The 21,544-nt window shown below is 50.8% G+C and overlaps 2 protein-coding genes across 7 annotated transcripts in view; one reads left to right on the plus strand and one right to left on the minus strand.

Annotated features, from left to right (window-relative positions):
• LOC142422848 (ATP-binding cassette sub-family A member 17-like) overlaps positions 1–6,197 on the minus strand; it is an 81,792-nt gene extending 75,595 nt beyond the window's left edge. The window contains exons 1-4 of the mRNA XM_075528080.1: positions 6,176–6,197; positions 4,296–4,538; positions 4,023–4,197; positions 3,770–3,887 (exon numbers count right to left, since the gene is read on the minus strand). Of these exons, the coding sequence (XP_075384195.1) occupies positions 3,770–3,887; positions 4,023–4,197; positions 4,296–4,538; positions 6,176–6,197 (558 nt within the window). The remainder of the gene's footprint in view (positions 1–3,769; positions 3,888–4,022; positions 4,198–4,295; positions 4,539–6,175) is intronic.
• LOC142462503 (phospholipid-transporting ATPase ABCA3-like) overlaps positions 4,338–21,544 on the plus strand; it is a 49,788-nt gene continuing 32,581 nt past the window's right edge. For all 6 annotated transcript variants that reach the window (XM_075564432.1, XM_075564436.1, XM_075564437.1 and 3 more), the window contains exon 1: positions 4,338–4,484. The gene's annotated coding sequence lies outside the window, so the exon portion shown is untranslated. The remainder of the gene's footprint in view (positions 4,485–21,544) is intronic.

Below are 21,544 nucleotides of genomic sequence, written 5' to 3' on the forward strand. Positions count from 1 at the left end.
CCCAGACCACTGCAATAGAACAAAGATGTCAACAAAGGGGTCACATGCAGAGAAGCTGGCTACATGCAGGAGAATGTGACATCAGGATTGGAGGAAGGCTTATTAGCAACCTGCAATGTGCAGATGTTATCACCTGGCTTGCTGAAAGTGAGGAGAACCTGAAATACTTGCTGATGAAGATCAAGGATTACAGCCTTCAGTGTGAATTACAACTCATGTGAAAAAGATCAAAATCCTCACCACTGAAGTCCTAGCTAGCATCCTGATAAATGGAGGAACGATGGAAGTTGTCAAAGGATTTTGTCTTGCTGGGATCCATAATCAAGGTTCATGGAAGAAGCATTCAAGATCAAACTACACATTGCATTGGGTAAATCTGTTACACAAAACCTCTTTCAAGTATTGAAAAACAAGGAAGTTCTTTTGAGGACTAAGGCGCACCTGATCCAAGCCCATGGTATTTTCAATCGCCTTGTCTGCATGTGAAAGTTGGACACTGAGTAAGGAAGCCTGAAGAAGAATCAATTCATCTGAACTATGATGTTGGAGAAGAATACGTAAAGTACCAGAAAATGCCACAAGAACAAACAAATCTGTCACAGAGAAGTACAGTCAGAATGTTGCTTAGAAACAAGGATATTGAGACTTTGTCTCAGTAGTTTGAACATGTTATCAGAGACCAGTCCTTGGAAAGGGTCATCATGCTTGGGAAAGCAGAGGGACAGCAAAAAGAAAATCCACCACAGATGGCTTGACATGGAGGCAACAACCCTGGACTCCAACTTAAGAACAACTGGGAAGAAGGCTATGGGGACACGATTCAAGGTGAAGTATTGAGAAAGAAAGATCATACTGAATTTCTCGGAGGAAAAGGATCCTTCCCTATTGACTTGTTTCTGTAATGAGTTGTGGGGGTTTTTTAACTCCTAATTTTTTACAGACAAGAGAATGCTTTATTCCAGAATGTTTTCATTTTAAAGAGGAGACCAAGAACTGTTGGGTAAAAAGAAACCTGTGAATTAAGTAACCCACTAGCACACCAAGTCAATATAAAAGACAATGGGCACTCTGCCACATGAATTAAAAAAAGATCCAAAAGGCAACAATAACTAAAGATTCCATGGACACCAAAAGCTGTTCCTGGCACCACGCTACTCCAGTTGCCTAGAGCAGCCGTTCTCAACCCGTGGGTCGCGACCCCTTTAGGGGTCAAATGACCCTTTCTCATGGGTCGCCCGAGTCATAACAGTAGCAAAATGACAGTTATGAAGTAGCAACGAAAACAATTTTATGGTTGAGGGTCACCACATGAGGAACTGTATTAAAGGGTCACAGCATTAGGAAGGTTGAGAACCACTGGCCTAGATAATTATCCCCAGGCAGGGTGGGTGGATTACCTAGGAAATTAGAAATGACCAAATTAATGGGAGAACAAATCAAAGAAATGAAAACATTTATTCAAAGAAGTGTACAAAAATGGAGACCCGGGAAACATGCAGGTACGAATAACTAAAGGCAGTAAGTTAATGTGAAGAGTGATTAACAGATCATTGGGATGGTGTTTAAATCGAGAGACAGACACTTTCCATTAAAACAGAACTCAGGTTAGTTTAGCAAAAGGTGACTATGGAAACATTAAAACTAATGTTTAAAAACTAAAACCCAGTATCACTGAAGTAAAGAGATATAAAACCCCCACTTATATACATTTCAGAAATGGTTTTACATAATTATCGAATGTGTTGGGGAGGTTGCCAGGAAGGAGATGAAACAAAGTGTATGAGAATCGCTGAATGGAAAACAAGTCAACACAATGAGCTCTGTCTGTCAACATTCACCCAACTCACAAGACACAGTTAAGAGGGAGAGGGAAAAACAGTCTTAATCCTGGAACAAATGAGAAATTGGCTTAGAGCACAGGGAAAACTGCAGGATGTGACCAATTTTACATTGGAAAGGGCAAGAACTTGTACTTGGGGTGAGGTGGAGGGGAATAAAGGAGAAAATGATGGAGGTGAGGTGAGGAGATGGCCAGCCAGGCTCTGAGAAGTTTCTGGCAGAGAGGTCTTTGGACAGCCACTTTGGTGGGGTACAGGGAGTGCAGGCTGTGTGGAGAGCGCAGAGGGACGGATGGGAGAAGGTTTTAAAGTAACCCATGCCTCCACCTGTCCTCTGGGATGACCTAAAGCCTGAAACTGCTTCCCATCGGCTGGTTTTCTTCCCTGTATGCTCACTGCAGACTAGGCCAAGGAAGTCTCCCTATATACGAGTACATTATCTATACTACAGCATATACACAGTAGGTATACTACCATTTATTGAGCAGCTATGTTGGGTCGCAGTGAGCTGCAACGGACCCCAGGGCCGAGAGTGGAGTTTTTGGTTTATATGCCAGGCCTGATGATAAGCATTTCAATATGCGTTTTCTCATTTAGTCCTCAAAACAAGAACCAAAAAAGCACCCAAAAATCCCTCTAACCCTTTGAGTTTGGCGTGAGAGCTGTTCTTGTTACCCATCATTTTAGGGGCAGGACGCTGAGAATCGGAAAGGGACTCTGAAGCCCCTTCACCTGGTGGCTCAGTCCACACGTATGTGCAAGCGCTTCCTCTTCGCTGGGATCAAGCGCCAAACTGGAGTCCCTTTCAAGAGAAGCCCACCTGCCTGAGAGGGGGGTGGGGGACCTAAATCGCAACATCTCAGGTCACAAAACGGGAGCTAACGCTAACGATTTGGGTAGAGGGAGAATGAATCGCCCAACCCAGGGGCCCTGCTACGTGCGGCTGCTACATTACGCTCCGTCAAGGTCCTTGTGGTCCCCTAGATCCCTGGCACAACCTGCCGGTCAGTGGGCGGCGCCGGGGGGAATCGAGGGGTCCAACTGGGCGCTTACTCACCCCGTCCTCAGGCCGCAGGCGCTCGGACCTGGGATAAGGCCTAAGGCCTCACCGACTGTTGGCCCCGCACCCGCACCCACCCCCATCCCGCCTCGCGCGACCCCGCCCTGGTCTCGGGACCCTTCCACCCGGAGCGACCCCGACCCACTGAGGCGACTTCAACCTAGTCCTCGGATGCCCCCCCACCCCCGCCAGCTCGAGGCGACCCCGACCCGGCCTGGGGACCCTGATCCAGAGGTGACCTCCACTGGGATCCCTGCACCAAGATCCCGACCCTGCCCACTGAATTGACCCCAACCAGACTTGACTTGGGAACCCCGAATCCCAGGCGGCCCCAGCCCGAAGACTCCCAGGTCATTCCGACCTGGCCTTGGGACCCTCTCGTATGAGGCAACCTTGACTCAACCGGGGACCCTAAAGTTCAGGGGACCCCAAATCCAGGCCTTCCCTCCTGAGGCTACCTGATCTGGGGACCTCAACTCCAAGGCGACATGACCCTACCCCAGGGCACTCCAGCGCGAAATGACCCCATATCCAACCCGGGCACGCTGAGCCCCAGGGAACCCCAATCCAGACCTTCTCACCTCAGATGACCTGACCCGAAGACTCGGCCCCGAGGCGACCCCAGTGAGGCCAGGGAGACCCCTGCATGAAGCGACACCCTCCCAACCTGGGAACCTCGAACCACAGGTGATTCCAACCCAGCGACCTGGATCCTGAGGTGACCCCGATGTGGCCTTGGGTCCCTCCCACCTAGGGGAAGAAACCCAAACCCCAGATGACTCCAAACCAGGTCCTTCCTGCCTCAAGCGACCAGTGGGGGGACCCTGCCCAGCTAGGTAATGTCCACCGGGCCATGGGACACCTCTCTCACCCGCACGGGGTGACCCCGCCGCGTCCCTGCGCAGTGGCCAGTGACCACGACGCTCCAGGTGCGGGCCTCGCAGTCAACTCGATGCGGTGAGGCCAGATTTCCAGAAAACTCCTCAGATCTACGGGACCCTTCGTCCCACTCCCCGTGCCTCGGCCACAGGTCTGACAGAAACCAGGCTGCCTTCCTGGGCTACGTGGAGGGAGCTGGGCGCCCGCCTCTTGGTTTCCCTGAGAGAGCGCCCAGGGGAGCGCACCTTAGTCCTGAGCCAGAGACCGAAGGCTTAGCGTCGACCATTATGCGCACCGCGCTCGTTCTCACAAAAACCGTGTCCGCGCTGCGGGGCCCTGAGACTCCAGTCAGTCTCGAACTTTCCACCAACGCCGCCTCCAGGGCGCGCGCCCCCTGCTGGACGCCGGCGCGCCAGTGGCCTGCGCAGACGCGGACGGGAGTGGGACACTGCGCAGGCGTAAGCAGGCGCGGGCGGGGTGTGCCCGGCACCCGCAGGGTCGTTCCACTGCGCACGCGCGTGCTGCGAGCCGGCGCGCCCCCTGCAGGAGCGCAAGGGGCCGGGCCAGGTCCCCCGCCGCGGGTCGCCGGCGCCCCCTCTCCACCACAGCGGCTGTCTGCACCGGCCGTGAGGCTGCTGCAGCGCCCAGGGCCGAGGGAGGGGCCCGGCGAGAGGGCAGCGCGGCCGCCGCCGGGACGCTGAGAGTCGGTGAGTGCAGCGGGACCCGCAGCTCGCGTGCTGGCGCCGGGGGTCGCAGCCTTCCTGTGACCACACGCGGGTCCGCTGTCCCGGTTCTCGCGCTCACCACCCCCAGTCCCTCCAGCAAACCCTGCTCCCCAGCGTGGCCTGCCAGGTCCCCACCGGCGTCCCTGCTCCCCCATCCACGCAGACCCCCACCTGTACTCCCATCCAACCTCCACCCGAACCCCCGACCCAGTTCCCCAACCCGACCCCACCCAGGTCCCCCACCCTGACCTCCCACCTCCACTCCACCCCAGATTACACCCCGCCCCTACCCTGAACCCACCCTGCCCCACCCAAAACCCCCACCTAAACCCCGCCCCAGACCCCACCCTCCCCAGCGCCCCCCTCCCCCCCCCCCCCCCCCCGCTGCGGCTGGCAGCCCATCCAGCAGGTGCATCTCCCTGCAATGCTAGGGTGCTGTGACTCATGGCCCTGGCTGGCTCGGGGAGCCTCAGGGTGTGTCCCCACCATTTCGAGCAGCTTCCTAAAGGTGGCTAGCGCCGTTCAGGAAACTTAATCTTTCCGGGAAGTGGACATCTTTTCTAAGGAGCCCAGGGGGGTGGCTGCAAAAACTGATTGCATTAACATGCCTGGTGCCACGCAGAGCAGGCTTGGGCAGAGCCTCCCACTTATCTGGTCCACCCTGTTCTCAGGCCTCACATCCCCTTAAGCCCCAGAATAGGGACCAAGTGACCTGTCTGGCGTGAGTCTGTGTTCACCTTGAAATGGAGACCAGGAAAGGGGACCCCTGGCCCTGGTGGAGTGGAACCTTGCCAGTGATGGGTGCTGTGGCCACTCGTGGCCACCTTGTGTACAGAAGGAAGCCCTTCCAGGCGGTCCCACGCCACCTCACCATCCTTACCACTGTGGCTGTGGTTTGCCCCTTCATTGCAGGTACCATGTTCGTCAGTGGTATCATGGGGGTCAGTCAACCAGTGTGAGAACCCATGATGTCACCCTCCCCCCACCATACCCAGCCATACAGTCATCAGTAATGCTTGCTATCAACTTTAATAGTAGAACAATACGTGATCAGTGTGGTTGTCAGTGGCCTAGGTGTCCGATTTCTCAGATGATATGACTCCTGACTGACAAGATCGTTTTGTAAGATCTTTATACACATTCACGTTGCAGCATTGTGAGGTACTCCATTATTAGTAACTGGTCAGTTTTCCATCTTTTCCACTATTGCTACTTTAGCCTCCAAAAGTTATTGGTGCAGGCGCATAAATGTGAATTGCCGCAGTCTGGCAGCTAAAACATTGGCAAATATGGCCAAATCGGCCACTGTAAAAGAGCACCCAGAGGCTGGGTAATTGGGTAATAGTGACATGCCTGGCCGGAACACCGAAAGACGACACAGACATTTTATAGACAGCTGTTTTGATGTCATCTCCCCTCCACAATGTCCCCCGGGTACAGTCTGCTCGCCCACGCCTCCTACTGGTGTGGGGTGATGACACGGTGTCAGCCCATCCTGTTGAGGGTTTTCCTCTCGCTGCCCCTCTCCGTTAGCAAGAATGATGTGCTTCTCTAAGGAACGGCCCCTCCTGACAAGTCCAAGTGTGAAGTCTCGCCATCCTTGCTTCAAAAGGAGCCTTCTGGCTGTGCCCCTTCCAACACAGGTTTGTTCGTTCTTCTGGCCGTCCAGGTACCTTCAGTCTTCTTCCCTGGCATCATAATGCAGGTGCATCGATTCTTTCCCTTCTTCTAGCTGTAGATAGGATGTTGCTCTTGGGTGCCTTTGAGTGAGTTCCAACTCAACGTGAGCGCGTGTACTGCAGAATGAAACACTGCCACCTTCACAATCATTCTCTTGTCGGAGCCCATCGACGCAGTCCCTGTGTCACGCCATTTAGTCAGAGGTCTTCCTCTTTTCGCTGGCCCTCTTCTTGCCCAAGCACGATGCCCTTCTCCAGCAACTGGTCTCGCCTGACATGTCCAAAGTACGTGAGACAAAATCTCGCCGTGCTTGCCTCTAAGGAACATTTGGGCGGTGCTTCTGAGACAGATTTGTTGGTTCTTTTGACAGTCCGTGAGGCTTTCGATGTTCTTCTCCAACACCATACTTCAAATGCATCAAGTCTCCCGTCTTCCTTACTCAGTGTCCAACTTTCATATGCAGCTAAGGCTATTGAAAATACCATGGCTTGGGTCAGGAGTGCCTTAGTCCTCAAAGTAATCTTGCTTCTCAACACTTTAAAAAGGCCTTGTGCAGCAGATTGACCCAAAGGAATGCTGTTTCCATGAGCACGGATTGTGGATCCAGAGAAGGTGAACTCCTTGACAGCTTCCACCTTTTCTCCATTTTCCTCATGTGAGGACTTTATTCTTCAGTACATGGAGTCATCATCCACACTGAAGGCTGCAATCCTTGATCTTCCTCAGCAAGTGCTTCCAGTCCTGCTCCCTCTCAGCAAGCAAGGTTGTGTCAGCTGCATGGTGCAGGTTGTTCATAAGCCTGCCTCCGATCCCGATGCCACATTCTTCATGTAACCCAGCTTCCCTGGTTATTTGCTCAGTAAACAAATTGAATAAGTATGTTGCGAGGATACAACCCTGACCTTGATTGACATGAGTCGGTTCTGACAAATCGTGAATCTGTAGAACAGACTGAAACTGCCCATGTGGGTTTCCGAGACTGTAATTCTTTATGGGAGTAGAAGGCCTCATCTTGCTTCTCCAGAGCTGCTGGTGGTTTCAAACTGCAGTCTTTGTGCTTAGCAGCCCAACTTGTAACCACTATGCCACTAGAGGGAGAGTGGAGGGGTAGTAGAAAAGAGGGAGCCCCCAATGAGCTGATTGACACAGTTGCTGCAGTGGACTGAGACACAGCAGTGGCAATGAGGCTGGGCCAGGTCCAGGTGATGATTCTGTCTGTTGTACTTGGGGTCGGTAAGAGCTGGAGCTGATTCGAAGGCACTGAACGCTGACAGCAGCTGTGGTGCTGTGGGGCCCGGCAAGGGCAAGCGGGGAAAGTCCCAGACTTCCCTTCTGAGCCAAAGTCCTTGATGCTCCTTGGTGTCGACTTGAAAAGGTACAAAGACAGCTTGTAGCCTGTGAGAGACAGAAAAACCAGGCCAACCCGGACGCTATGGGTACCTTCCCGTAAAATCATGAATTGGGATTCATTTTTAACCCACTGATGGTGAGCTGTGTGCATCAGGATGGAACTGTGTCCCAGAGGGGCCTTTTGTTTTTATTGTGATTTGGGTGGGAGTTTAAAGGGAACATCCGTTTCCATTCCATAATCGAGGCACACTTTGATTAGTGACACGATTGTAGTCCCCCCCGCCATGGGATAGCATTCTCCCCACTTCCTCCCGTGCTTCCTGTTTCCATTTGCCCTCCTGTCCGCGCCTGTCCTGCCTCCTGAGCTTCACCGTGGGCAAACACTGCCCTTTGACTTCAGGTGGCTGACTGCCCTAAGGAGCGAGTTCCTCCCTGGTGTTATCGCTCACTGTATAGACCCGTCTGTCATGTGGCTGACAGGTGAGCCACGTGGGAGGAGTGTACTTCCAAGTTGGGTGGGTGACTAAGGGCCATCGTCTCGTGGGCCCCACCAACCTCTTTCAGCCGCTGAGCCTCATCTTTGTCAACGACTTTGTTGTTGTTGTCCCATGTTTTCCTCCCACTTTGTCCAGGACCGCTTTCTGGGTTCCCTTTCCAAGCAGTCTTGTCTACAGTGGTCACCAGGCAGCATCTAGTTCTTCCAGTCTTCTGGGGTTTCCCACCCTGCTTTTTCAGGAGCAGGCCGCCAAGGCTTCTCCTCTGCTGTACTGCTAGGTGGACTTGAACCTCCAGCCTTTCAGTTAGCAGTGTGTTAATGGCCTGTGCCACCCAGCGACAGGAAGAAGTAAAAGCAAACCCTCGGGTATGTTGTTTTCTGGCAAACAGGCTGACGTCTTTCTCTCCAAGGTGCTCTGCTGCCGTGTTCAGAGGCAGCTCTGGAACAAGAGCAGGATGCTCAGTTTGTTTGCAGAAAGATGGTGCAGGAGTGCCGGGCACTCTCAAGGGAGCCTGTCTTGACTTAGGTGTGTTAGACCAGGCTGACCAGAGAAACAAACCCAGAGACCCTCATCTAAGTGTAAGAAAGAGCTTTATGTCAGAGAGTAATTGTATCGTAAGAAAACATCCCAGCCCAGTCCAGTAGCAGCCCTGAAGTCTGATACTAGTCCATAAATCCCTCTTCAGAGTCACACAGCACATGCAATGATGCAGAATGCAGGAAGCACACGGGATCCAGTGGCGGTGGAAGCATCTCAGCACTGGTGCAGGTCTCTGCGTGGCTCTCCAACAGGAAGCAGAGAGAGGGGCTCTTCTTGTAGGGTCTCAGCAAGTCTCCACATGGCTTGTCAACAGAAAGATGAAGGCAGAAGGAGAAAGGGGCGAGCCATTTATCTTGGTCACCCTCCAATCAAGTTACGACCTGATTGACAGACTAAATCCCACCCCTTCACTCTGAATGCCCTCAGGTTGACATGAGATTATGTAACCACCACAGAAGGCCAGTCGGTTACCGGCTTTCCAGCAGCCTGTTTCCCACAAAATGGCTGTTGGGGTAAAGGGCTCCCCAATACTCGAACTGTGTCTTCAGAAGCGACTTTGTGATTGTGGAAAATATTAGAGACAGACGGACGGTGGGGCACAGGGGCTCCTCATCCCATGTCAGGACTGAAGAGTGAATGTGTTTTCCAATGGGTCTAGATCATGGGTCTAATAGATCTTTCACAAGACGTGCACATCATACAGCTAACCCATGACATGGTCAGTGGGTAACATCACAAACCAGCAATGAGGGGAGTCACCATCTTGACCTAGTGCTAGTTGCCTTCAGCCACCCCTGAGCCCTCCCCAGGGGTTGCTACATTTGATGATGGTTGGCTGTAGGACCTGATTGCTCTGATCTACAGATGATCATCAGGCCTAGTGAGTAACCAGACACAGAAATGACTCATCTGTTAAGGTAGCTCCTTTAAGACTGCTCCTTAAAGGAGGGCTGTTTCCTGGTGGAGGGGCAGGTACACATTGTTCAGCCTGGAGAAGGTGTATTTGAAAATGTTTTATCTTGGAACAGTGGATCTCTTTCTCAAAAGAGGGCTAGTTTCCCCCACGCCTGTGGTTGCTTGAGTATAGAAATAAGGTCAAATACTTTCTATCAAATCCTCAGTTTACCACAATTCCCCCTTCTGTATTGTGTATTAAATTCTAAAGAGCCACATAGGCAGTCTGACTTCTCTCTGAATGCAGAAGCTTTCTGTGGAAGTAGCAAGCAATTAAGAAGACCGAACCCAGGCGTGTGGATCTAAACCTTGTAAGCCATCTAACAATTGTCTAATCATATTTGAACTGGGGGCTGCTTTTTAAAAAAAATGTTTTATTAGGGGCTCATACAACTCTTATCACAATCCATACTTACATCAATTGTGTAAAGCACATCTGTACATTCTTTGCCCTCATCATTTTCAAAACATTTGCTCTCCACTTAAGCCCTTTGCATCAGGTCCTCTTTTTATTCCCCTCCCTCCCTGCTCCCTCCTCCCTCATGAGCCCTTGATAATTTATAAATTATTATTTTGTCATATCTTGCCCTGTCCGACGTCTCCCTTCACCCATTTTTCTGTTGTCCGTCCCCCAGGGAGGAGATCACATGTAGATCCCTGTAATCGGTTTCCTCTTTCCAACCCATTCTCCCTCTACCCTCCTAGTATTGCCACTCACACCCCTGGTCCTGAAGGGATCATCCGCCCTGGAGTCCCTGTGTTTCCAGTTCCTATCTGTACCAGTGTACATCCTCTGCTCTATCCAGACCTGCAAAGTAGAATTCGGATCATGATAATGGAGGCGGGGGGTAGGGGGGAGGAAGCATTCAGGAACTAGAGGAAAGTTGTATTTTTCAACAGTGCTATATCACCCCCCTGCAAGGGGATGTCCAGTGGTCGAAAAATGGGCTTTGGGTCTCCACTCTGCACTTCCCCCTTCATTTACTATGGTAATATTTTTTTTGTTGATGATGCCTGATACCTGATCCCTTCGACACCTCGTGATCGCACAGGTTGGTGTGCCTCTTCCATGTGGGCTCTGCTGCTTCTGAGCTAGATGGCCGCTGGTTTACCCCCCAAGCCCTCAAGACCCCAGACGCTATACCCCTTGATAGCCAGCCGGGTACCATCAGCTTTCTTCGCCACATTTGGTTAGGCACCCATTTGTCTTCAGCGATCATATCATGAAGGTGTGCACCCAATGATATGATTTTCTGTTCTTTGATGCCTGATAACTGATCCCTTCGGAACCATGTGATCACACAGGCTGGTGTGTTCTTCCATGTGGGTTTGGTTGCTTCTGAGCTAGATGGCCACCTGTTTATCTTCAAGCTTTTAAGACCCCAGATGCTATGTCTTTTGATAGCTGGGCACCATCAGCTTTCTTCACCACATTTGCTTATTCACCCGCTTTGTCTTCAGTGGTTGTGTCGGGAAGGTAAGCATCATAGAATGCCAATTTATAAAAATTAGAAAAAAAGAATGCCAATTTAATAGAACAAAGTATTCTTGCATTGAGGGAATACTTGAGTGGAGGCCCAATGTCCTTTTGCTACCTTAATACTAAACCTATAAATATAGGCACATAGAATTATTTCCCCATCCTCATAAATATATTTGCATATGTACATGTCTTTGTCTAGGCCTCTATAAATGCCCTTTGCCTCCCAGCTCTTTCCCCCATTTCCCTTGACTTTCCTCCTGTCCCACTATCATGCTCATTCCCCACCTGGGTTTCAGCAATTCCTCTAGCTTACATTACCCTTGAACATGCCCTACCAGGCCTCCCACACCCACCTCACCACCAATTTGGATCACTTGTTGTTCCCTTGTCCCTGGGTTTGTTAACACCACTTCCTTTCCCCCCCCCCCACCTCCCCCTATCCCATTTCTCCCCCCACCCCCCGAACTATCAGTCCCGTTGTTTTTCCTCCAGATTGTTCATCCAGCCTATCCTATTTAGACAGACCTATGGAGATAATAACATGCACAAAAACAGAACAGAGAAAAACCAAGCAACAGTATACAACAAAACAACAACAATAAACCACTGGCAAAGAACAAAACAAAACACAACAAGAAAGAAGAGTTTGTAATTAGTTCAAGGACTGTTTGTTGGCCTTTAGGAGTGTTTTCCAGTCCAGTCTGTTGGGGCACCACACCCTGGCCCAAAGTCCACCTTCAGCCCTGGGGGCTGCTTTTAATCTATCCTTAAATGTATTGAAAGTCTCCTTTTTCAGCTGTTCGATATTAATGACCTGTTTCCCTTAAATCCCTGAAAATGGCTTCTAATTAAGGACCAGTTGTGTGAGGCTCCATTACAAGGATAAGGGGTTTCACAAAATTTGTAATATTCCCATCACATTTAGTATCACGTGCTGCTGCAGGGAATCTTCTGTCACATCTCAGCATCAGTCACTGCTGCAAGTCTGTCGCTGGAAAACAGTCTGTTGTTGCTCAGTCATTGTCTCCTTAAGAGTGGCCCAGAGCAGGGGTTCGGTTTTGGTAGCGTTCTAGGGTTTCTCTGGCAAAGGCAGCCCGGGTAGAAACAGCCCTGAGTCTCAGGAGGGCAACAACTGCCATTCTCACGGACCAGGACTGTCCTGCTGGTGCGTCTGATACCATCTGCCACCCGAGGTCAGGTCTTCCTGATGGTCTGATGAATGTCTAGGGCAGCTTTCTGTCCCGCTGCATCTGCGTTCTCTTCCACCTGGGAAGAAGACATAAACAAAAAGCGCCTCAGGGAAGGGGGAAGGGGGGGGGGAGGGAAAAAAGGAAACTGAGCTGAATCCAGGAACCCAAGTGGAAAGTGAATTTTGAGAATGACGAGGGCAAGGAATGTATAAGGGTGCTTTACACCATTGATGTATGTATGTATTGTGATGAGAGTTGTTTAAGCCCCAATAAAATGATTTATTATAAAAAAACAAACAGCGCCTCCCTTTGGGCTGTTAGAACCTGGGGTCAGAATTTTTGTCCAGGGGACTCTGAAGTTTCTTCTTTTCCTTGGCTGCATTTGCTGGTGAGGCCCATGTGCACTCTCCATACCCTACGGACACGTAAAGAAATTGCCCCTCGCACAGATAATGTAGCAAACCGGGATCCCAAATGCGCTTTTCATCTTTCCACCAGTTGATGTATGGTCTTTTTGTTCTCTTTAGGCATGGAAAGTATCCGTTTGCTCTAGATATTTTTTAAGTTTCTGTTAGAGGGGGAAAAGCGGGGGATTAGTAAAGCTGAATGAGATGTGTCACGTGGAAGTTCCTTTAGACTTCCATTTTGTGTCTCCCCCTTCTGTTTTAGTAATTGGGATTTCAGAAGCCCGTCAGTAATTGTGGACAGTTTGTTTGATGTAAAACCCGTTGAACAGATTAGACAGTTTACGTCGTTATGCAAATTCAGAAGCTCTGCTCCCACAGAAATGGCCCAACTGGGTACCTGTCAATCAGTCCGTAAGAAGCTGGCACCAGTGACATTGTTCAGCCTCATTCTGATCAGTAACTCCAGACACAGCTTGAACACCTTGAGGATCTCCGTGAAATACCTCTAACAGCAGTCCTGTGGTTCCCCCTGGCAGGGGGCCCCAGACGCCAGCCTTGGTGGGACCAGCGGAGTCTACTGTTGCCTGTCTTCTGGTGGCGGTACCAATTGCTGAGACTGATCGATAAGGGCGTGGGTCCAGTCCGACTGGACTGCCCTCTCTGAGCTCCCTTGGTTGGTGCTCGAAGCACGGCCGTGTCATTTGCTAGTGGGACCCTGCCCTGTGATTTCTGAAAGGCACTGGCTCGCCCAGGGGTTCCCCTTTTTGCAACAGGGCAGAGTCCAGGTTCCCCATAACCTGGCGGTCCTGGACCATTCCCAATTGATGAGTTCAGTGAGGGACCTTGCCAGCCTTCCCTCAGGTACAACATTGTCCCTTTGGTTCAGCACAAGTTTCCGTAGCAGTACCAGAAGGCCTGCCTTATAGGATTTGTTTGGTTTCCCGTGTTAGAAATACCTCGGTCCTTGGCTTCGCACGAGAAAGAGCTCACACCCACGCCGCTGAGCAGCAGCTGGTGGGCTTCAGATTCTGGCTTTTCAGGGTCTTCTGCCAGTTGGTGTGGTCCACGGTACTGGTTGACCCCATTGGCTGAATTAAGCTCACCTGGCCCAGATTGGGGCCCGCCCAGGTGTACTGGCTTCCTGTCTGAAAGACCTGAATGTGGGCATGCCCTCCAGCCTGAAACGGCTTCCTGTAGGAGGGGAGGGAGACTTTGGCCTGTACAGGGACAAACCCTAGTTCTGGCTCCAGCTCCCTCAGTTTCAGACCCAGCTCCTCTGTAATCTTAATCTAGTGTAAGACTGTGCTCTGCACCCTGTATGGGCGGATCAGAGCTCTACAGTCACGCTGGCATCCTCAGGAGCTAAAGTTTGCAGCAGGCTTTCTGCCGACTGCTTCCCATAGACAAGACACAGATTCTCCGCAGGGCCTGAGAGGTCAACACGGAGACACTGAACGGAGATGGGATCGAGACAAAGAACGCGAGGTTGAGAGCGGCTTCATTAGGGCAGGGAAAGAGCTCCCAGGAGGCAAGGGAGAGCAGAGAGAGGGACAGGAGCATCTTGAGCTCCAGGGCGGTTCCGAGACCCAATGAGTTGGGTCAGGGAAATCGCAGCTGGTCGGTGAGGTGAGGCGTGGGGGATACATAGGGCTCGAGCTAGGGAGGTGTACGTTGACAACAAGAAGGGGTTTTTTGCTTGCAGCTGCAGGGCCTTGAGTCAGGATGCGATCCGTGGGAAGTGCCTTTGTTGTTTGCCAACCTGTTCCCTGAAGTGCTGGCACAGGGGCTGCCCAACCTTGGCCTGGAGAGACAAGCTCCTTGGAATGTTGGGGCAGAAGATGCAGACTTCAATAGGTCATTCATCTTCCCGAGAGGCTGGAAATGGGGGCCTTGGATTTCTATCTTCCTGAGGAGCCGCAGAGGAGATGGGCTGCCTAGTCGGACCCGGCCCACACAGGGCTCGGCACTATGCTGCTGCATGGCCCTGTGACTGGGCCGCTTGTCTCCAGGTGACACACCTTTTCCCAGGCTCCCAGCAAATACCAGGTATCTGTGAAAGTCCTTGCCCAGTGATTTGCATTTGGGCTTCAATGGTAATGGAATCTCCATTTCTCAATAACTGATCTGCCTCTGTAGGCCACCCTGTTCTGTATTTCTGCAAACTTGTTTTTCAACTCCTCCACTCCACCAGGCTCTGTATTGTCGGTAATCCGATGCAGAAAGGCAAGCTTTTTTTAGCAATTAAAAATCAGAAAGCAGGAAACATTCCCCTCTGTTCTGGACCTGATTATACCAGTTACAAAATGGGAGGATACTCCATGGTGGTTTTTTTGTTTTTGTTTTTAATTTTTTAAAATCATTTTATTGGGGGCTCATACAACTCATATCACAATCCATACATCATCAATTGTGTAAAGCACATCTGTACATTCATTGCCCTCATCATTCTCAAAACATTTGCTTTCCACTTAAGCCCCTGGCATCAGCTGCTCATTTATTCCACAGTTTCTAACCGTTTCTTTGATCAATTTTAGCATCTTGAAAGGGAAAGCATTAGAATGACGTTCCTCATATCCTTGTAGGTTGTTGGCATGGGGCGGTTTTATGTTTTGTTTTGTTTTTTTTTAATTTCTTACAGCTCTTATAGCAATCCATACATCAAATGTATCAAGCATATTTGGATATATGTTGCCATCATTATTTTCTAGACATTTACTTTCTATTTGAGCCCTTGGTATCAGCTCCTCTTTTTTCCCTCCTTCCTCCTTTTGGACCACTTGGACAGGAAAAGCCAGTCTGGTCTCCAGAACCCTTGTTCTGAAATTCCCTTCTCTATCCTTGAAAGTCAGGTGTTTTCACCTCTGTTCTGTTGCCCGACTCTGACCTTTATGATAATCTTCTAATCTAAGGCCTTCTAAGTTCCCAGGTACTGCACTCACCTGGGGGCACAGAGGCCTTGGCCAAGAGGGTTTGTTTTCCGTTAAAACCCGCTCTTCTAGTTTCTTCTAACACTTGCACATCCGGTGTTCGTTCAGAGAGGAGTCCGTCTGTTTTTGTCATTTTAGACTCTGGACAGCACCGGTCCTCCGCTTCCTCTTTCTACGTAGGTTCTAAAATCACTTTCACTTGTGCCCATAGGGACCAGGTGCCCATAGTGGATATTCTTCCCTGTTCTCTATACTTTCTTAAAATTGTAGCAACCTTTTCCCAGATCCTAGATCTACGGTTCCTTCCTCAGGTACCCATGGGTTGTATTTTTCACTACTTGAAAAAAAAAACTTTCATTTTTCTTTTCGGTATTACTGCACCCTGTTGTTTTAACAAGTGGGTGAGCATTAGACAGTAACTTTCAGACTCAGACTTACTCTTATTTTCCCCCTTAACCCTGTTATATATATCTTAATCCCCCAACCAAACCCTCACTTCAAGATAATTCCCCAATTCTCACACATCCTCGGCGGGGATTCGTTTATCCTCTCAGTGTTTTTTCCTTGAAGTCCCTTGTTTGTGGTGCCAGAGGTTGGGTCAGGGGGCTCCCCAACACTCAAGCGTGTCCTCAGGAGTGACTTTGCAACTGTGGAAACTATTTGAGATGGACAGAGATCGGGGCACAGGGGCTCCTCAGGACTGAGGGAGTGAATGTACTTTCCAGTGGGTCTATCTACATCATGGGTCTTACAGATCTTTCATAAAGCATGCACATACACAGCTAACACATTACATAGTTGGTGGGCAATATCATAAGCGGGTGACATAATAAACCAGCAATGAGGGGAGTCACCATCTTGACCTAGTGCTAGTTGGCTTCAATCGCCCCTGAGCCCTCCCCAGGGGTTGCTACATTTTACTTTCATTTGGCTATAGAACCTTATCTTGGCGACAGATAACCTGCAGGCAGTGAAGTAGCCAGATGCAGAAATAATTCACATATTAAAAAAAATAATTCACGTATTAAAGTAGCTCCTTTAAGACTGCTTCTTCATGGAGGCTATTTCATGGGGGCACATTATTCTGTCTGGAGAAGGTGTATTTGAAAACATGTCTATCTTGGAACAATGGAGCTCTTTCTCAATATAGGGTTAGTTCTCCAGAAATAAGGTCAAATACTTTCTCCCAAGTCCTCAGTGTACCACAGATGGCAATCAGTTCTCCCACAAGGAGTCTGTGGGGCAACATTCTGGAAGCCGGCTGCCGAGCCCATGTTGAGCAAGGCTCTGGCACGAGTGTGAAGTGAACAAGACATGACCACTGCTCTCGAGGACCTCAGGATGGGCTTGCTGCATGTCCCGAAAACCACGTGCCTCTGTGACTCACACTCACGTGCACGTAGCGTGCGCAGGAAGCTGGCATGAGAGGGGCTGCTGGAACTGCAAGAAATATACCCTGTGCGCGTTATCTGCGTAAAAACATGGTCATGGGAGGGTGGTTCTTGGGAAAGCGAGATGGGGACTCACAGCCAGTCAGGAAGTTGGGGATTCCAGTCCGCCCAGCAGCACCCCAGAACTAAGGCCTGGCCATCTGAGAGCAGAAGGCCGGCCACTGGCAGCCCCTGGGGCAGAGCTGTACCCCTGACACGGGTGGGATCACGGTGAGTCTGCGTGGATGGATGAGACCAGAGGTTCAGGGACTTATGAGAAGTGCAGAGAGAGTGGCAGGCAGGCAGCTTGGAGCACACACACACACACACAGGGGGTGGGGCGTGGGGCGTGGGGGCGGGTCCACCCCAGAAACACCCAGGAGACGGTCCCTTGCAGGGATCAACCCCCAGAGACCTGGGGGTAAGCCAGCCTTTGACTCTGTGGCTGGCTGGCTGCTGCCCGGAGGATGTGGGCAGGGAAAGCGAGCCCTCGCCTCCGCCATGAGGGTCAGGCTCCAAGTAGGGAAAACCACAGTGCACCTTCCCCTCCTTTGGTGGCTACCTGGCGGGCTCCGCTGCGTAAACAGGGTTGGCGGATCGATGGGGTAACGAGCGCCTGGGGGCCTCCCTGTGCCCTCCCCCAGGCCTCATTACTGCACACTCTTACACTGCAGCAGCCTGGCAGGTAACCCAGGAATCGTAACTGCCTTCTCCAGCAGCTTCGGATCAGATGGTCAGCCGGCTGACCCTGGGCGGAGATAGCCACCTCCTCCCCCGCCTGAGCCACTGCTGGGAGTCCTAGGTGAGTGGATGCCACCCTGGGGTAGCTGTCTGCAAACGTGCTTCTCCCTCCGTCTCATGGGTGCAACTGTGTGAACAGGCTGCTGTCGCAGGCCAGCTGCAGCAAGGTCCGGAGGTCCCTCAAGGTGGGTCACGGCATCGGGGAGTGGGAGACAGAAACCACACGACTCAAAGGTTGCGGGTGACTGATCCAATTTTATTCATGCAAAGCTTCAACTTACATATTCTTTTTCTTGGCTTAAAGCTTGTGGCCTGAGGCCATACATCAGGAAATTCTCAGGCCACAGGACCATGACAAGTTACATAAATCACATCATGATTCTTGGTTAAAAATTAGTACATCTTGAAACTAAAACTGTCTCAACCACAAGGGTGATAGACATAAACCTTCTAACAATAACTGAGCACACTTCATCCAACTAGGGCGCATTGTTCTATGAAATCAATAAAGCATTAATACATTTCATTATCAAACATTACTTCACAGGCTTTGGCTGTTCTTTCTGTTCATTCTTAGGCTGTTCCTCTAGGGCTTTCATTTCTTGTTCTTTCTTTTCCACTAAGTTCCCATAAATTAAACTCCCAAAAGTCTTTCTGTACCAAGGTGTGAGTTGCCTCACAATAGGTAGCTTTGCTTCAGTGGACTTCAAACATCACGGAGGCCCTGTTCTTGCTAACCGTTCCATAAAACTTAAACTACTAACAGGAACTTGTACACCTTCTTTGTTAACTATTCTTATGCCATTTTCATTACAAGCCCCTGTATAAGGTAAATCAGGGCCAGAAACTCTATTTCTCTTTGGGTTATTTCCTGGAGAGGGATGCCACATTTTACCCCCTATGCGGTAACCAATATATAAAAGAAGAGGATGATAAACTTTTTTAGGATCTTGCACAAAAGCTTCCAAACGAGCCTCTGAGATTTCCGTGGGTTTCGGTTGCAATAGTTCAGCCTGCTCAAGATCTAACATAAATTCCTTAAGGGGAGTTTCTGGCTTCCAGTTTCTAGTTTCATTACACAATCCACTTTGCATGCAGTTAGGACATGGATCTTTCACATCAGTTGTTTCCTAAAAGGAGAAGTGATCAAAATTATCAGGAACCAGAGAGCAGCCACAATGATCAATAATGATATCAGGCCAATAATTCCAAAGGGTTCACAGGAGAGACTTCCTTGGTGGAGCCTTCTTTGACTGCTCCTCCTCCATGCGCTGACTTTGTCAAGGCCCACGGTTGGAAGTGGTCTCGGCAGGCTGCCCTTGCGCCTGCTTTGTAAAATGTGCTATTGGGAGGGGGAGGTAGAAGAGCAAATTGCTTTCCCATTGTACCTCTTGTTTCCTGACACTGGCTCCGCCTTGTAACAGCGCCTCCCTGGGGCCCCAGTCCCTGCCTCCCCCTCTCTTCTGGCCCTGGACGCAGGTAGTGCTTTGATGAACTGTGCTTGGTTGTTCTGAAGAGGGCAGTCAGGGGCGGGGGTGGGGTGGGGGGGGGTGGGGGGGTGGTTATCTCAAGGGCCTGTCTGTGGCTTGGCTGAAAGCTGAGTTGTGGGAACAGAGAACAAGACAGGGAGGTGAGTTCATCTTCAAACTTGAAGGGTGGCTAAGGGCCATCGTTTCAGGGGTTCTACCAGAAAGGTGGTGTTTCTTAGGATTTAGGGTTTTCGTCCACATGTTCCTCCCCACTCTAGCCAGGGCCACTCACTGTGGCCTCTTTGAGAGCAGGGGCAGTGGTAGCCAGGCACCATCTAGTTCTGCCCTCAGCGTCATGGAATAGCTTCACACTTTCTTCTGGTGACTGTGAGCATTGCCCCCCACTCACCCCCACATAGACAAGGGCTTCAGAGGGCTGTGGGAAGATAATGGAGGATTTTTCCCACAAAGCCTTTTCCAAGAATCCTGGAGATAGCACCGTGGTTCTGTGCTTGGCTGCCAACCCAGATATCCAAACTTCAAACCAACCCAGCTCCTCCACAGGCGAGAGGCCTGCCGAGCGACTCCCGCAGAGACACCGCCGAGGCAGAGACCATGCTGAGCCACACTGGGATGCTGGCGGCCACATTCAGCACAGTGGCACCAAACCCAAACAGCCCAGCTGCTCATGAAGGGCAGTCTTTTCTGGAGACCCAGAAGCATGCCCTGAGAGACGGCTCTTTAAAAGGGCGAGGGCGGAAGTCAACACAGTTCCCAGTTCCCTCCACTAGACCCTGAGGGGTTTTCCATAGCAGGTCAATTTGGATGCCGATTGCCAGACCTTTCTGATGAGTCACTGCTGGGCGAACTGGAGATCTCTGACCTTTGGACATGGTGTCAGGAGAGACATGAAGACAGCCTGCTTGGTAATGTTGAGAGGCAGCAAAAAGAGAAAGGCCCTCAGCCAGGTGGACTGACCCAGAGGCCAGGACTACATGTGACTGCGCTACCTTCATGTACTCTTCAAACAAACACGCGTGTGAACATCTGCTGCTGCTGCTTTTGAACGAGAGCCTTGTGGTGGGTCCATATGGTATCTACACATGCTGGGTGAAGCCCAGGTCTTCGCCATCAGAAGTCTAGCTCCAAGCTCTCCCGTTGCAATTCTGGTCCTTGCGGCAACCGTGTGCTTCTAAGCCAAGGGGTTTCTTGTTCTTGGGAGTCCCTTCACCCGCCGGGCAAGGGCTCAGGGTGAGTTTGGGCTTGGTGCTGCTCAGGGACTGTCAGGGAAGATAAGATTCTGGTCCCCAACGTTTTCTGGTGGGCAGGTGTCTGGGCATTAGTCACCTCCCCTGGGAGCTATCGAACCGTGCTTACATATAGATATATATATTATCATCAGTTTATTTATTTTGGTGAAAATGTTGTTGTCAGGTGCAGTCAAATCAGTTCCCTCTCTTGGCAACCCAAAGCACAACAGAGCCAAACACCACGCAGTGCTGTGCTCTTACGTTTGAGCCCGTTGTCCTGGCCTCTGGGTCAGTCCACCTGGCTGAGGGCCTTTCTCTTTGCTGCCCCTCCACATTACCAAGCAGGATGTCCTTCACGTCTCTCCTGATACCACGTCCAAAGGACAGGAGACAAGTCTGTCCATCCCGGGCTCTAAGGAGCGCTATTCTGGCTGCACTGTGTACAACACAGGTGTGTGTGTTCTTTGGGCGGTCCGCGGTGCCCTCGGTGTTCTCGGCCAGCGCCACGGTTCAGGAAAGGTGTGTGGCAGGGGTTGATCCCCTCACCTTATTAAATCTGTATGCCGAACAAGTGATCAGAGCAGCTGGCCGAGAGTCTTCTCCAGCCCTCCTTAGTCAATGTCACATGCAGTTGCGGCAGCTGAAGACGCCCTGGCTTCGGTCTTCGGAGTCACCTACTTGCTCTGGAGCACTTCGAAGGGGTCTGGTGCAGCAGACTGACCCAATGCAGCGTCTAGGTTGCTCTCTTGACTCCTGCTCCCATGAACGTCGATTGTGGACCTGAGCAAGATGGAATCCTGGACAGCATCCATCTTTTCTCTGCTTACCATGATTTACCTGTTGGTCCAGTTGTGAGGATTTGGGTCTTCGGTACACTGAGTAGTCATCCACATAGAAGGCTGCCATCCTTGATCTTCATCAGCAAGTGCTTCAGGTCCTCCTCACTTTCAGCAAGCCAGGTTGTGGCGTCTGCATGTGGCCGGTTAATAAGCCTTCCTCCAAACCTGACGCCGAGTTCTTCTTCATATACTCCCGCGTCCATGATTACCTGACTGTCATATGCAGTGACTGAGTCCTCCAGTGAGAGAATCCAACCCTGACCCACACTCATAGTGGCAGAAAAT

This window comes from Tenrec ecaudatus, chromosome 12 (genome assembly GCF_050624435.1).
Source record: "Tenrec ecaudatus isolate mTenEca1 chromosome 12, mTenEca1.hap1, whole genome shotgun sequence".
Lineage (NCBI taxonomy): Eukaryota > Metazoa > Chordata > Mammalia > Afrosoricida > Tenrecidae > Tenrec > Tenrec ecaudatus.